This window comes from Neolamprologus brichardi, chromosome 7 (assembly GCF_056152115.1).
Source record: "Neolamprologus brichardi isolate AB-2024 chromosome 7, ASM5615211v1, whole genome shotgun sequence".
Lineage (NCBI taxonomy): Eukaryota > Metazoa > Chordata > Actinopteri > Cichliformes > Cichlidae > Neolamprologus > Neolamprologus brichardi.
In genome coordinates this window covers 7,893,350-7,907,503 of record NC_142110.1, presented here as the reverse complement: position 1 = coordinate 7,907,503, position 14,154 = coordinate 7,893,350, and the positions used below count along the sequence as shown (strand labels likewise).

At 40.5% G+C, this 14,154-nt stretch overlaps 1 protein-coding gene across 2 annotated transcripts in view; it reads left to right on the top strand.

Annotated features, from left to right (window-relative positions):
• The window catches only part of itpr2 (inositol 1,4,5-trisphosphate receptor, type 2), a 64,015-nt gene that overhangs the window by 30,323 nt on the left and 19,538 nt on the right, over positions 1 to 14,154 (top strand). For both annotated transcript variants that reach the window (XM_087842976.1, XM_087842977.1), the window contains exons 38-45: positions 9,183 to 9,303; positions 9,713 to 9,900; positions 9,985 to 10,165; positions 10,901 to 11,154; positions 11,250 to 11,450; positions 12,024 to 12,134; positions 12,447 to 12,542; positions 12,626 to 12,745. In XM_087842976.1, the coding sequence (XP_087699102.1) occupies positions 9,183 to 9,303; positions 9,713 to 9,900; positions 9,985 to 10,165; positions 10,901 to 11,154; positions 11,250 to 11,450; positions 12,024 to 12,134; positions 12,447 to 12,542; positions 12,626 to 12,745 (1,272 nt within the window). The remainder of the gene's footprint in view (positions 1 to 9,182; positions 9,304 to 9,712; positions 9,901 to 9,984; positions 10,166 to 10,900; positions 11,155 to 11,249; positions 11,451 to 12,023; positions 12,135 to 12,446; positions 12,543 to 12,625; positions 12,746 to 14,154) is intronic.

Sequence of the window (14,154 nt, the reverse complement as noted above, 5' to 3'; positions counted from 1 at the left end):
TAACCCTGTGTAGCTTTATAAAATCTGCAAGTTGAAGATGCTTGAAACTAGACCATCACGTTCATTTGTCGGACTCCTTTCTTGTTTAGCTCTGGCTGAAAAATTACTTTCAAATCACTGATTTACCTTGACACGAGCAAAATAACAAATGTATTACGTGTGCAATGAGATTATTTACCTTTGAGATTTTCTAAAAAGAGATTGTCTTTATTTTTAGCATGCAGGAATTTTCAGGTTTTGAGTTACCTACGTATGGTATCTAAGTGTTTCTATGAATCTTAATGGTTTTCAGTGTAAATAGAGTTTCACAAGTTCATAGTGTGTTGTTAGGTCACTTGTAGTCTGAGAGGCACATGACAAGAAAAGAGCCGAAATGACATGAATTTGAAATTGTTTGCGTTTATTGCTCATAGCTGGTGGACAACACGACACAAAGCATCCAGTGATGATATAATACTCAAGACAAACAAGAGTCTGGTGAAGAACACTGTTGTGTTTCAGCCAGCGTTCAGTATCTGCTTCAGTTTTTGATTCATTTCTTATGTCATGGTATCTCACATGTGCTCACACCTCTGTTAAAGCCTTTTATTACAGGGTGGACAAAAAATCTAAGTCTCACTAAGCTTTATTAACCATTTATCCTTAGAAGGATCTGAGCACCTGAACCGTATTTGATTGGAATAAATGCAATATTCCTTACTCTGTCTCTCAAAAATAAACGTCAACGTCTCGAGGGTGTGTCATCAGTAACCAGCAGCTTAGAATAAGGGAAAAGTTTGATCCGCTGCAATTGCTAGACTCAAAGTCCGTGGATCACAAAAATCAGATGGCCCCATGCTCTCTGAGAACCATGAGTGATTCTGCCAAATGTAATCTTATTTTTATGCTGATGTAATTTTTCAGAAGCCACATGGCTGAAACATAAGCTCTTAAAAATTATTATGTTTTCCCCATGCTTGCCTTTTTATGTCGGCTAAATTGCCCGAGTTCCAGTGAGGCAGGCAAAACAGACGAGCCGTGTTTGCCAGTCAGCTTATCTTCAGCATCATAGTCTTCTTAATAAACTCAATCAGTACATAATGATATTAGCGAATAACACATAACACTTCCACCGTAAACCCGCTGGTTAAAAGTCAGGCCTTCCCTAAAGCAGACCTGTTACTGAGTGCTTGTTTACTTGTTTACGCTTGTATTTCCCTGAATCGTTCTCACCAATTGCTCTCACATGTGGGCTTAATTTGTTTTGCTGATGTGCTTGTTTGTTGGGTAAAAGCATTTCATGTGCTGTGGAACTGCAGCTTGAAAACATAAATGGCACCACTTGATGCGCGTGTCTTGCAGGATTCCAGATTTCAGATACCATTTGTAACCTCTTGGCCTCGCACACAGCGCTCCACAGCTACTTCTGAACACGTCATATTCAGCAGCAGGTAAAAGAGTTGGGATGAAATGCAAATATGCAGACATGGTTCACCCTAATGGACTTGACTAATGGCAAGAGTTTTAGGTAATCCTGAGCTCATCCAGCCACAGTTTCACCAAAGAACGATGAACCCAGTGATCAGTTATGGGTGGCAGTTGCACACCAGCCTATGTTCCCTCGTGTTTTGTTTTTAATCTGGGCTCATGTTGTGTTTGTGGTAGAACAGCAGAAAAATGTGAAAGAATAAAATACATTTTAATTTCTTTTCTTTTTAAAAAAGAATAAATATCTTGGAGAAAACACTTTATAAAACATATTGATATGGATTTTATTATGACAGGTTCCCACTTTAAGCTTTTCATTTCTCCTTCAGCTCCAAGCTCGCCTTAGAGACAACAGAAATTTTTATTAGATTACATGCAGCGCGTGGTTTTAAACCTTTGAGTTTTTGTATAACAGAAGGTCGATTTTCAGTTTGACACTGTACTGAACAGTGTATTGACTGAAGTAACATAAGCTTTGTGATGGCGAAGTTGTTGGTCTCTCACAGCCTGTGGCGAAACTGTGCTATGCCACCATGTGCTTGAGTCATTCTGTTCATAAAAGACAGACTCGGATTCCTCTGTGGAGGAAAAAGCAATGCAGAAAAGTAAAACTGTTAGTCTTCCACCCCTCTCATCTCAACCTTGTTTGGGGAACATTGTCCTCCTGCACAGCCTGACACGCTGCTGCAGTTGACCTTATCAGAGCTCAGCAGCTCTAACTTCTCCACCCAGGCAGTGCATGTCCTGGTTTACAGCTGCTACTGCCCTCCGATGCCTGCATACGTTTTCAGACCACCTAAAGAAGCACAGAACAGGCTGTGTTTTTTTATCCATGCTTCTCACCGGAGTTAAAGGAATCTGTAGACAGCAGAGCTGCGAGAGGTCTGGAGGGTGGTGGGGGGGGGAGTGAAGCCGGAGGTGGGGATCGGCAGCTCATCCTCAGCTTGGACAGCAGAGCCGCAGTGTGGCGTGCCGGTGCACATTTTAAAACACCACGACTGTCTGCTCATTGCTAGGTTTTGTTTGTTCCTCTCCTCCTCCTCCTGCCACCCTCCTCTTACTTTTGTCAGTTCTTCTCTCTCTCTCTCTCTCCCCCTCTCTCTCCCTCTCTCTCTCTCTCTCTCTCCCCCCCCTCTCTCCCTCTCTCTCTCAGCTCTTACATCACCTGACTAGAGTTTTTCTTGTCAATGCAGCAACAAGCAGATGAGTCAGGCAGGGCTGACTCTTCTCTACTGCCATCCTGCTTCCTCTATCCTCTCCTTTCTCTCTGCAGACCTAGCCAGCACACTGCATCACCCAGAAGGGAGACAAAAAAAATCCCCCCAAAAACCTGCCCCCACCCCCACCTTTCAACTTCTCAAAGTCAAACATGTTTAGTTTGCAAGGGAGCATGCACTGGGATGCATTGCCTTATAGAGTGTAGTGCTGAGGTTGGAGATGCACTGGGATTGTGTCTGTGTAGTGGTGTGTGGAAATGAGAGACACTGACTCAATGGATCCTCACCTTCAGTTCAAGAAGTGTGTGCGTGCACGTGTGTGTGTGCGTGCGTACGTGTGTGTGTGTCTATGTGGGTGTGTGTCTGTGTTTCTGTGAGACATCTCAGCCAGACAGTGCAGGCAGACAAGTGTCTCTGCTGACTGCAGATGAGATAGAGTGTTTACTGACACAGGGAGCATCAGCTACACGTGCTCATCCACATCTTTGCTCCTCGGTACACTTAGTTTGAGGATGCTTAGCTGAACTGTATCTGGCCAGCCTTTGTGATGAGACATAGAGGTACCTCATTTGCCTGATGCCTTGCTATCGTATAATTAGACTTTTTCTTTTTTAAGTAGGGCTGGGTATCGTCACTGATTTCTAGAATCGATTCAATTCCGATTCACAAGGTCCCGAATCGATTCGATCCACGATTCGATTTAATTCGATTCGATTCGATTCACTTCGATTTGAATCTGGGAAATTTTGACAGTCAGAAATATTATAATTCAGATCAGTACATTTACATATTTTTGTATCTATAAAAAGGAAGCTGACACACGCAAGACTTTAACAGAGGTGTGAGCGTCACAGCAGAGGCCTTTGTGTCAAAGTAGCTGAAGATAAAACACAGAAAAACATGAAGGTGATTTTCCTGGCCTGGGATTTTATAAAAATATTCTGCAGTACATCAAAAATGAAAGAAAACCAATAATCAACACATGAACATTACCTCTGACGTTACAGCGGTTTTATTAGAGACACGGCTACGCGTTTTGCATTTTGCATAATTTTAAAAAGTTTAAATTTGTTCAGAAGCCTATTGAACGGCAGAAATTAGGTTTTCTTTTCGGAAGTATATAAAACGGAAAAAAAAAAAAACGTCGGCCGACAGCGCTGTAAACAGCGGTAGACTTGTGCGTAACAAGCAAGCGAATAAAGCAGAAAACAGTACAGAGGGGGGGGGAGAGGGAGAGAGAGCGCGAGCACGCGCGCGAGAGAGCTGTGCATCGTGGTCGAAGCAAAACAGTAAAAGTCAGAGTGAATACATGACGATGTTTATGTGATGCATAGTTTGGATCTTCTTTTGCTGCTGGTTCGGTCAATATTGTTTGGAGAGACATCAAACTAACAGCTTTAGAATCAGCGCATAAAGGGCGTGAACACAAAGCGCGGACCCGCCGACAGATCAGAATCAGCGCGCTGTCGGCTTTCAGCCCCGACCGTGAGAAAGGCGACATCTAACTGATTCTGATCCGCGGGCTGCGCTGTGTGTTTAAGTCTTTGTGCAGAATCCGTGTTCCTGCTCTCATTTACTGTTTTAGCTGTTTGGTGGTTGTTGAAATTTTGTGAGATTTCACCAGAGATTCTGGCATTTCGGGCAAAATTAATTTATATTAAAAAATCGATTCAGGATTTTAATGAATCGATTTTACGTTATCCAAGCCAGAATCGATTTTAATCGATAAATCGATTATAAAAACCCACCCCTATTTTTAAGGTTGCAGTTTGGAGCTTCTTTTTTTTAAAAAGAAAATCACATTATCTCTGCTTGATAATTCAGTTTCATTTTGGATGAACCACACTACATTTGACACATCCAAAAGCACCCACAATTTATTATAAGAAGCAACTACTTACAACTTACAATGGCAGCTACACAAATGAGTCATATACATCTGAATACTAATTAGCTGTATGTGTCAGCTTTAAAGGAGGTGTGACAATCACAGCAGGGGAACTTGCAAAGGAACAAAGAGACCAGATAATTGCTGAACTGCTGGTGCGTCAGTCACAAACTGCAAAATTCTGAAATGTATAATAAAGGAAATGTATTTATTTTCATGCAAGTATTAGGACAGATGGAATGGGAAAAATTTCCATTAAATGTCTATAGGGTTGTAGGTCAGGTGAGGTGAGGTGACTTGTCTAACCAACAATGCCAGTTAATGAATAAATCAATCCTTCTTTGTATAGGACCTTTCATGAAGGTTGACGCAGTTCAAAGTGCTTCATAGATGATTCAACATGTTATAAAAGCTACATAAAAAGAATTAAAAGTACCAAATATAAAACAAGATTTACAATATAAGTAAACCAAAAGGAGAGTTAAAGAAAGAAATTGATTGTTACTAATCGTTCAAACAGAGCACGCACCAAATATTCACATTATTGAAGCAGGAGTCTGAACTTTTACTTAAACTTTGAATTAATTAATGTTAACACCTAATGAACAATTTCAGCTTTTAGTTATTTTATAGCCTAAAGGTTGCATAATTAGAGCCTAAAAATTATCACATATATTCAAAACTGTTAGGTACACCTGTTCAGCTGCTTGGTAATGCAAACATCTCATCAGCCAGTCATGTGGCAGCGACCTGATGGCAGCCTGCCCGATGTTCAGTCTTTCGTCCTTCTGACTTTCCTTCTGAGTCTTTGGAAGTCTTTGCACTTCCACCGGATCTCTGGACTACAAACTCTCTCTCTACTTTTAAATTGTGTCTTAAAACCCATCTATTCAGAATTGCATATTCTTCATCATGACTCCGTCTTAGTCTATTTTTACCTTACTTAGCTTTTATACTTACATACTTTATCTTATTTTTTTATTTTGTTGTATTAATGTAAGGTGACCTTGAGGGTCTTCAACAGGCGCCTATATACCTATATTATTATTATAAACTGAGCATCAGAATGGAGAGAAATGGCAATATAGGTGACTTTTTACAGAGACTGTTCTGCTGATGCCAGAGGTCAGACTGCTTCAAGTTGATAGGAAGGCAACAAATACCGATTCATTAAATGGCCTGCATTTGTATAGCGCTTTACTCAGTCCCTAAGGACCCCAAAGCACTTTACACTACATTCAGTCATTCACACAGACATTCACACACTGGCAATGGCAAGCTGCGTTGTAGCCACAGCTGCCCTGGGGTGCACTGACAGAGGCGAGGCTGCCGGACACTGGCGCCACCGGGCCCTCTGACCACCACCAGTAGGCAAACATAGGGGTTAGTATCTTGCCCAAGGATATTTGGCATGCAGCCAGGAGGCAGCCTGGGATCGAACCACCGACCTTCTGGTTAGTGGCTGACCTGCTCTGCCACCTGAGCTACAGCCACCCCATTACAATCAAGTAGGGTTGCGCGATTATTGTCAAAATTAACTGACAAAAAACTGACAGACAGAGCAAAAAAAAATTTTCTCTGTCACTTAAACATAACACTGTTTTTGCATCCAAGTTGTGCTACATTCCTGTTCATTTACAAATCTTTGCATCAAAAGAAAATGTATCCTCATTTCCGTAAATTCGGTGCATCGCTTGGAAGAAAACTTGGACCTGCATGAGTGATGTAGCATAGTAATTTACTGTTGTGAGATCTATCTCTTTTTCTCCTGCAACATTTTGCAGGTTTTTCCATCTTGAAAAAACCCCCAAATGCATTCCTGAAGCTTTCAATAGTAAAAATGTTTAGTGAACGCTTTGTGTTAGTGATTTCAGTACATCTTTGATAACAAAGTGGTGTGCCATACAGCCTCACTTTTATGAATGTCTGAGTTGATGTTGAGCAATTCATGTTAGCAACCATTGCATTGCTTCTCTTGTCCTTCATGCATTAATTATACTAATTATTTGGTGGTAAGTTTTCAGGCCGCTGGTTATGTTAGTTGTGTTGCTTTGTGGCACAGAGACAACTCTACAACACTCTTCTTGGTCAATGTCACTAACCCTAAATCCGCTTTGAGTGATAAGCTCTTCACCTTCTACTGTGTCAGTCATTTGATTTTTTAATATATCTGTCTTTTTACATTGTGTTATCGGTCTAGACTAGTCCAGGAAGCTTTAGGCTTCGTAATGCAGTGAACAGTTGTGATTTGTGGTTCAGCGCTGATTTAGTCAGGTGGGGCAGTGCCTCATTTGTTTTTGCTTTGCGTTCGATTTAAATAACACATTTTCAAGACTGTCTGTGTTTAAATGTGGGAAGCCAAAATTGTGTCCCTACAACCAACCTATGCACAACGCAAAACACATCAAGCACATCGAAGCAGTTGGGCTACAGCCACAGAAGACCACACTGGGTGCCACTCCTGTCAGCTAAAAACAGGAAACTGAGGCTACAATTTGCACAGGTTAACTAAAATCTGACGATAGAAGATTGGCTAAACATTGTATGCTTTTTTTTTTTTTTTTTTTTGACAGCAGGGTCAGAATTTGGCATAAACAACATGAAAGCATGGGTCCATCTTGCCTCGTATCAGCAGTTAAGGCTTGTGGTGGTGGTCTAGTAGTATAGGATATTTTCTTTGCACACTCTTGTTTAACACCACAGCCTACCCGAGTACTGTTTCTAGCCATGTCTATCCCTTAATGACCACAGTGCACAAATCTTGTGATGGCTTCTCACAGCAGAATAATGTGACATGCCACAGAGCTCGGATCATCTCAGACTGGTTTCTTGAACATGACAATTAGTTCACTGTACACAAATAGTCTCCAAAGTCACCGGATCTCAATCACATGGAGCACCTTTGGGACTTCAAATCAAATCAAATCAAAATTTATTTATATAGCACATATTAAAACAACAGTGTTGACCATAGTGCTTCACAGTCAGTAAAAGCATGATACAATTAAAACAAACAATAAAAGAGGACAACAAACAATTTTTAAGACGTGATTTAAAAGACTGGATAGACTCGGCAGTACGAATATGAACAGGGAGGTTATTCCAGAGTCTAGGTGCCACGGATGCAAAGGCCCGGTCACCTCTCGACTTCATTCGAGACCTAGGTTGTGCTAGGAGCCTGTGGAGCCTTGGAGGAACGGGAGAGTTGCATCATGATGACAATGTTTCCAGCACCCTGCTGAATGTCTAGCATGAAAAATTAGGAGTTCTGATGGCAAAAGGGGGGTCTAACCTGGCACAAGCAGAGTGTAACACATCAAGTGTATTCAGTTGTTATTTTGACAGGCACCTGCCTTTCTGCTAGCCTGCTAACACGTTTCCATGGAAACCATACATGGCTGCTTACAGCCCATTCATTTTAACTCCACCCCTTACCCATCTCTTCTTGAAGTCTTTTGATCAATACCAGTGGTAAGGTGTCATCAAACAAGGCCTTGATGCGTTGTTGGATTACCATAGAAACAGGTGCTGACCACATGTAGTGTTCATACATACTTTATCTTCCCTTCTTACTTCCTCCTTTTCATCCATCCATCGCTCTCCCTGTTGTTCTTTAAAAATAGGTGGTGAAATGTACAATGCAAGTCATCCACCTGCCAATCACACACTTTGATTACACAACCACTGAAGGGCGATTGTCGCCGTGAATCTTTTAATCTCATTTCTGCTCATCTGCGTCAAATGTCGCAGACACGGAGAGATGTTTATTCGAAAGAAAATAAATGCAGTTATTCAATAAATGAGCTGCTAGAGGCGAGGCAAGCTGGTGTTGTGCAATGTATTACTTTATACATATGCATCAGTAATCCTTGCACCCAAATGACCACATTCTGTATAACCTTTTTCCACTTGTTTTCACGTGCATGCTTGTGTGTGTGTGTGTGTGTGTGTGTGTGTGTGTGTGTAAGAAGCACAGTGTGGTCCTATTTTGCACAATAAGAGAGGGAAAACTAGCCTCATCCCAAATAGTTTGGGGTAAGATCAGCGGTTCATCATGTCAGTTTAAAAATTGAACTGTTTGGAGACTTTCATTGCCGACTAATATTAACTAAAAATAAAAGTAACATCTGTCATCATTTATAGTTGCTTTTCTCTAAACACACCCTGGCTGCTATCTCGGAATCTCTCATAAATGCTCAGATAGGATCAAGATATTGGACAACATTGTAACCATCATGCTCTCTCAAGCTCCAATTTCTTTGTTGATAAGAGCATTGTCATCCTGCAAACCACTGCTTCCATCAAGGCAGAAATGTGTCATGGGATGATGGCGATGATTCCTATTAGGTGAAATGAGATGAAATCTGCTCAGCCCTCTGAGAGATGATCGGATGGATTTCATGCCAATGAATGCACCTTACCACCAATGTTCCCTTCTTAAGATTTGTCCTTCATTTTGATCATTTTTATAGTTATTCCTCTTTCCCTTTCTGTAAAGGGGAAAAAAAGCTTTATCAAAATCTATTAAATATGTGTGAATTTCCTAGTTTAAAGCTCATACTCAATCAGACTTTTAAATGGATTTAACATTATGATTTCTGTCTCCACAGGGAAACGACTTGAGAAAGATTCTCCTCACACGCTACTTTGGAAATCAAAAGCTTCTCTCCAAGTCAGAGCTCGGGAGTGGAAACAGCTCATCTGGTGGCTTTGTCAAGCAGTCACCTGGAGGTACCGAGAACCCCAAATAAACCGAGTAGATGCTGCAATAACTACTCACAGCCGAGGAAACAACAGGAACTAAAATGACAGCGCTCTGTTTCTTAGGCAGTATGCTGTTTGACAATTGTTGGCAGACATAAGAGGTTTATAATGCATCCCATAAATATTCGGTCCAGGCAGGTGTGGAATATAGTAGATGAGCATAACAAATAATCAAACATTTGTAAAGTTTTTCCTGTTCAATTTCTCAAAAAGACATTATTTCTATCTACAATTATTTATATATGGTATGTGCATGCATGGAACGCCAGAGGCAGGGAGAGCAGCAGCACAAAAATAACCAGGCAACATAAATGAGACTAACTCAGAAAAAGCATGAGAAGCAGAAGCTAGAATTTAAATTTCTACATCATTGCAGGAGGTTCTCCCATGGTAGACGCTGACAAGCCAGCCACCAGTGTTTCGGATATTCAGTGTCTTTTGGACAATGTTGGGGCAACAGAGATGGTAATTGAACTCATCGTCAACACCAAGAATGATCGACTGTTTAAGGAGAGCATCGAGCTGGGCATTGCCCTTCTCAGGGGTGGAAACACACAGATACAGGTTTGCTTCACAGATACACGAATCCTGTACTTCTCCTCCACATGTTTTAGAAGTATACTCATGGCCATTTTTGCTCCCAACTAGAACTCATTCTACAGCCAACTGAACAAGCAGAAAAAGTCCGAGAGGTTCTTCAAGGTTTTCTACGACCGCATGCGTTTGGCCCAGCAGGAGATTCGAGCCACCGTGTCGGTCAACATGTTTGAAGTCAGCTGCAGAAAAAGGGACGATGACAGTGATGTCAGTAGTATCAGGGTTAAAAAAGGTACCGTACAGTGATGGTGCATTTTTCATTTTTTTTTTACATTATTGACTTATTAGAGCAAAAACACCACATAATGTCCGGATAACGTTTGTGAGCTCAAAATGCAGCTAACTACTGTGTCAAAATGTCAAAGGGAGGCTGAAAGTAAGTAAGCAAAGTTCATTTGAAGTGAATCACCTCTGTTATAATGTCAGAGGTATCTAGTGATGAGGATTTAAAAGTGCAATACTGAGTCATGAGGCTCACGTCCTCAGCACGTCCAGGCATTTCCATAGAAAGAGCGAATTAAAAAGCCACAGACTGGAAAAAAGTAATGCTTTTACAGTGTTTGAGGTCCACAGGTTTAGTTTAGTTTAAAACAGTTGTAGTGGATAAATCCACAATGATTTTTGTAGCTCTGCTGACTTCTGTTTAAACTGTTGTTCCAAGTTCAAGCAGTCACATGTCTGAAGCATGTGACAGCCCACATTGCAATCCTATCAAAAGGCCATTGTATCAAGTTTGGGTGTTTTTTATGCTACAGAAATCCACTAAATTGTTGCCTGCTTGTCAGTGAACGTCTGTAAATAAATATATATATATATATATATATATATACACACACATATCAATTTCTCTTGAATACAATTGCCACACTTATGAATGGAAGCAATTTGCTCCTGCCCTGCAGCTAAACAATGTTGTGTATCTGTGTGTGTGTGTTTTTTTTTCTTTCAATAAATCCTTTCTTTGTAGGGAAAGATTCTGGGCTTCACATGAGGGACGACATGCGAGGGCAGCTAAAAGAAGCCTCCTCAGTGACCTCAAAGGCCTTCTCATCCTTCAGAAAAGAGCTGGACCCTGACCTTGAAGGCCTCGGCCAAAACAGTGAGATAATCGGTACTGAGGAGGCACTGGAAGACACTCAGATGAGTCCGGCTGTATCTATCATGAAACCAATCCTGCGTTACCTACAGCTGCTCTGTGAGAACCACAATTCAAAGCTGCAGGTACTGATGCTCTGTGAACTTTGCCCTTTGAAGTCCAGTCATTAAAATGACCGCTGATTTACTTTTTTTTTTTTTTTTTCCTGCTCTGAATCCAGAACTTTCTGCGCAGTCAGAACAACAAGACTAACTACAATCTGGTGTGTGAGACTCTTCAGTTCTTGGACTGCATTTGTGGGAGCACCACTGGAGGTCTAGGGCTGCTGGGACTTTATATAAATGAGTTTAATGTGTATCTCATTCTCCAAACGTTGGAAACCATTACAGAGTATTGCCAGGGGCCCTGCCATGAAAACCAGGTAGGAGGAGGGTGACTGGTTAGTTGAGAGAAAATGCTCGATTTATTGGATAGTCAAGTTGTCAACATATTTATTTAATAGAGCCTAAGATTGTAAACATATTTGAAAAATTGTTCATCTTTTCCTAAATGTGAAGCATCATACAGTATCGTTAAACCTGTAGCGAAAAGCTTTTATTTCATGTGTTCAAGTCCAGTCAAGTTGAGAGTACAGGAAACAGGAAATTTCTGGTTTCGAACCAGCTGAGCAGCTGGGGCCTTTCTGTATGGAGTTTGGATGTTACCCCTGTGTCTGTGTTGGTTTCTAATTAGAAGGAGGAGGAAATCTGGTGATTCTAAATCTACTGTTGGTGTGAATATGAGCATAAATGTCTGTCTACAGTGGACCTGGTCACTTTGTGATCGCACCGCTGTTTTAATCATGAGCTGTGGTGTAGTAAGCCGTCTTAAACTATCTTTTATTTGGATTTAACCTGTAAAGCACAGACACTTTCTTCTGATGAATTATATTAATGATTTTTTTTTGTAATGTAGCCAACACTGACTACAGCATGTCCATTTTTTTCTTTTCCAGAGCTGTATAGCTAAACATGAGTCAAATGGTATTGATATTATTATAGCATTGATTGTCAACGCCATCAACCCCCTGGGTAAGGATCGCCTGGACCTGGTGCTGCAACTCAAGGTGAGCAGTAGTTGTATGAGAGGTCTGGGAGGCGACACATTTCCATTACCCTATTATATGCTTACATTGCTGCGTAGTATTAATTAAATATAGATAACAATTGTGCAATGATGAAAAAGGCAACAGGGCAAATAAAGCCCATGTTTACTGGCTGTCTGACTGCAGATGTCTTTAGTAGTACAACCCTTTAGTCGAATCACAGCACTCTGAAAAAACTGTATTGTATTGTTGGGTTTTTTTTCCCTTCAATTATTCAGCTTTGTGTAACTGATCAAAATATAAAAGCTGATTATTTTGAAACGTGTATCATAGAACAATGCCTCCAAGCTCCTGTTAGCTATCATGGAGAGCTGCCATGACAGTGAGAACGCAGAGAAGATTCTCTACAAGATGAGACCCACTGAATTGGTGAGTGTGGTCATGCATGCACGCAAACTACATCTGACAAGTGCGCTGCAAAAACTGTGACTTCTAAAACACATTTGCTTCAGGTGGATGTCATGAAGGACGCCTACAAACAGGGTTTGCAGAGTGAAGATGACGACGACGGCATGGGAGACGAGATCAAACCTAAAGATGTCGGACACAACATTTACATCCTGGCCCACCAGGTAAAAGAAAAGATTAAACTTGAGTTAGTCTAAAGTGGTCAGACAAACAGAGGAAATGCAGTGATGCTTTAGTCTAATGACCACTGGGCCAGTGCAGTGCAAGAGCACCAAGTGATGGAAGAGTGCTTCTCTGAATGAACTGCTCTGACAGTTTTCTGAATGAGTTTTTGTGTTGTGACATTGGCTCTACTGACAGATAGGCTTTAGGCTTTAGGCGTTTTCACTGAGGCAGGTAGTCCCTGCACAACTAAATACACATGGTTTGCTTTGTCCAGGGATCAGGAACGAGGGAATGAGGCAGGAGTACTGTACCCCTGAGAAATGTGTTTTTGTTCTAAATGTGTGTGTCCATCTGACGTGTCTCAGTCTTTGTCTACGCTGTTTGTAAGTTGTTGAGAGCAAGCCAAGTCTTGTGGGTTTTCACTTCTGTCTCTTTAGAGCAAAGTGTCAGACAGGATATTTTGGTCTGCAGAGCAGACGAGTTTCATCATGACAAGGAAGTGTGCATGTTTTTTTTTTTGTTACATTTTATTTTTTCATGTTTGACTTTTAAAAAAATAACCTTTCAGCTTAAAACAGGAATGCACAAATGTGTGCATCAGCTTTGAAATATATTTTCTGATTATCTAAATAAACAAATTAAATTGATAAAATAAAAGAAACAAGAGGTAGAATGCACAAACTAAATGGTTCTTAATTTCTCTACAATTGCCTATTTTAAATGAGTAAAAGAGATGTTTAAAATATAATAATAATAATTTTAAAAAAAACCTCAGCAAGTATTCAGAACTCAGAATGTTTTCCACAATATTTTTCTCTAACAAACCATGTTAAGTTTTCCTCACCTAAAAAGAGAAGCAGAAAAAAATAAGGAATTTGTTGACTGAACCTAGATTTCTAGTTGACCTCAGTGTACACAAAACAGGTAAACAACACAGGAAAGGAAAAAGGCCAGAACCTGTTTCTTACTCATCTATTAATTCTTGTGCCACAGGTGTCCTTTTCAATGTCTTTTTATCAGCAAGGATACATAAAAACTACCTCTGTAGAGTGTGGGGAAAGAAAGAAACTGTTGCTGGTTTCTGGTTTGGATCTGGATCACTTTAAAACTGTGAAATAATTCAATTCTTTTAATGGGAGATGGCAACTTTAGCTCAACAAGGCCATAAAGCTTGAATTTGAACGATATATAGACATTACTTACAGTTGTTTTGGGCTCATCATGGGTATGAATTTCACAACAATTTAGGGCTTTTTCCAGGGTGGAATCATTGTATACTTTACATCTTTAATGGCTTTAGAAAACAAGAATTGGGTGCACAAGATTGCATTTATTTTGGACTTTCAAAAATATATAAACAGTGATCAAATATATGTATTAAATATCTCTTAATAAGTTGCATCTCGAC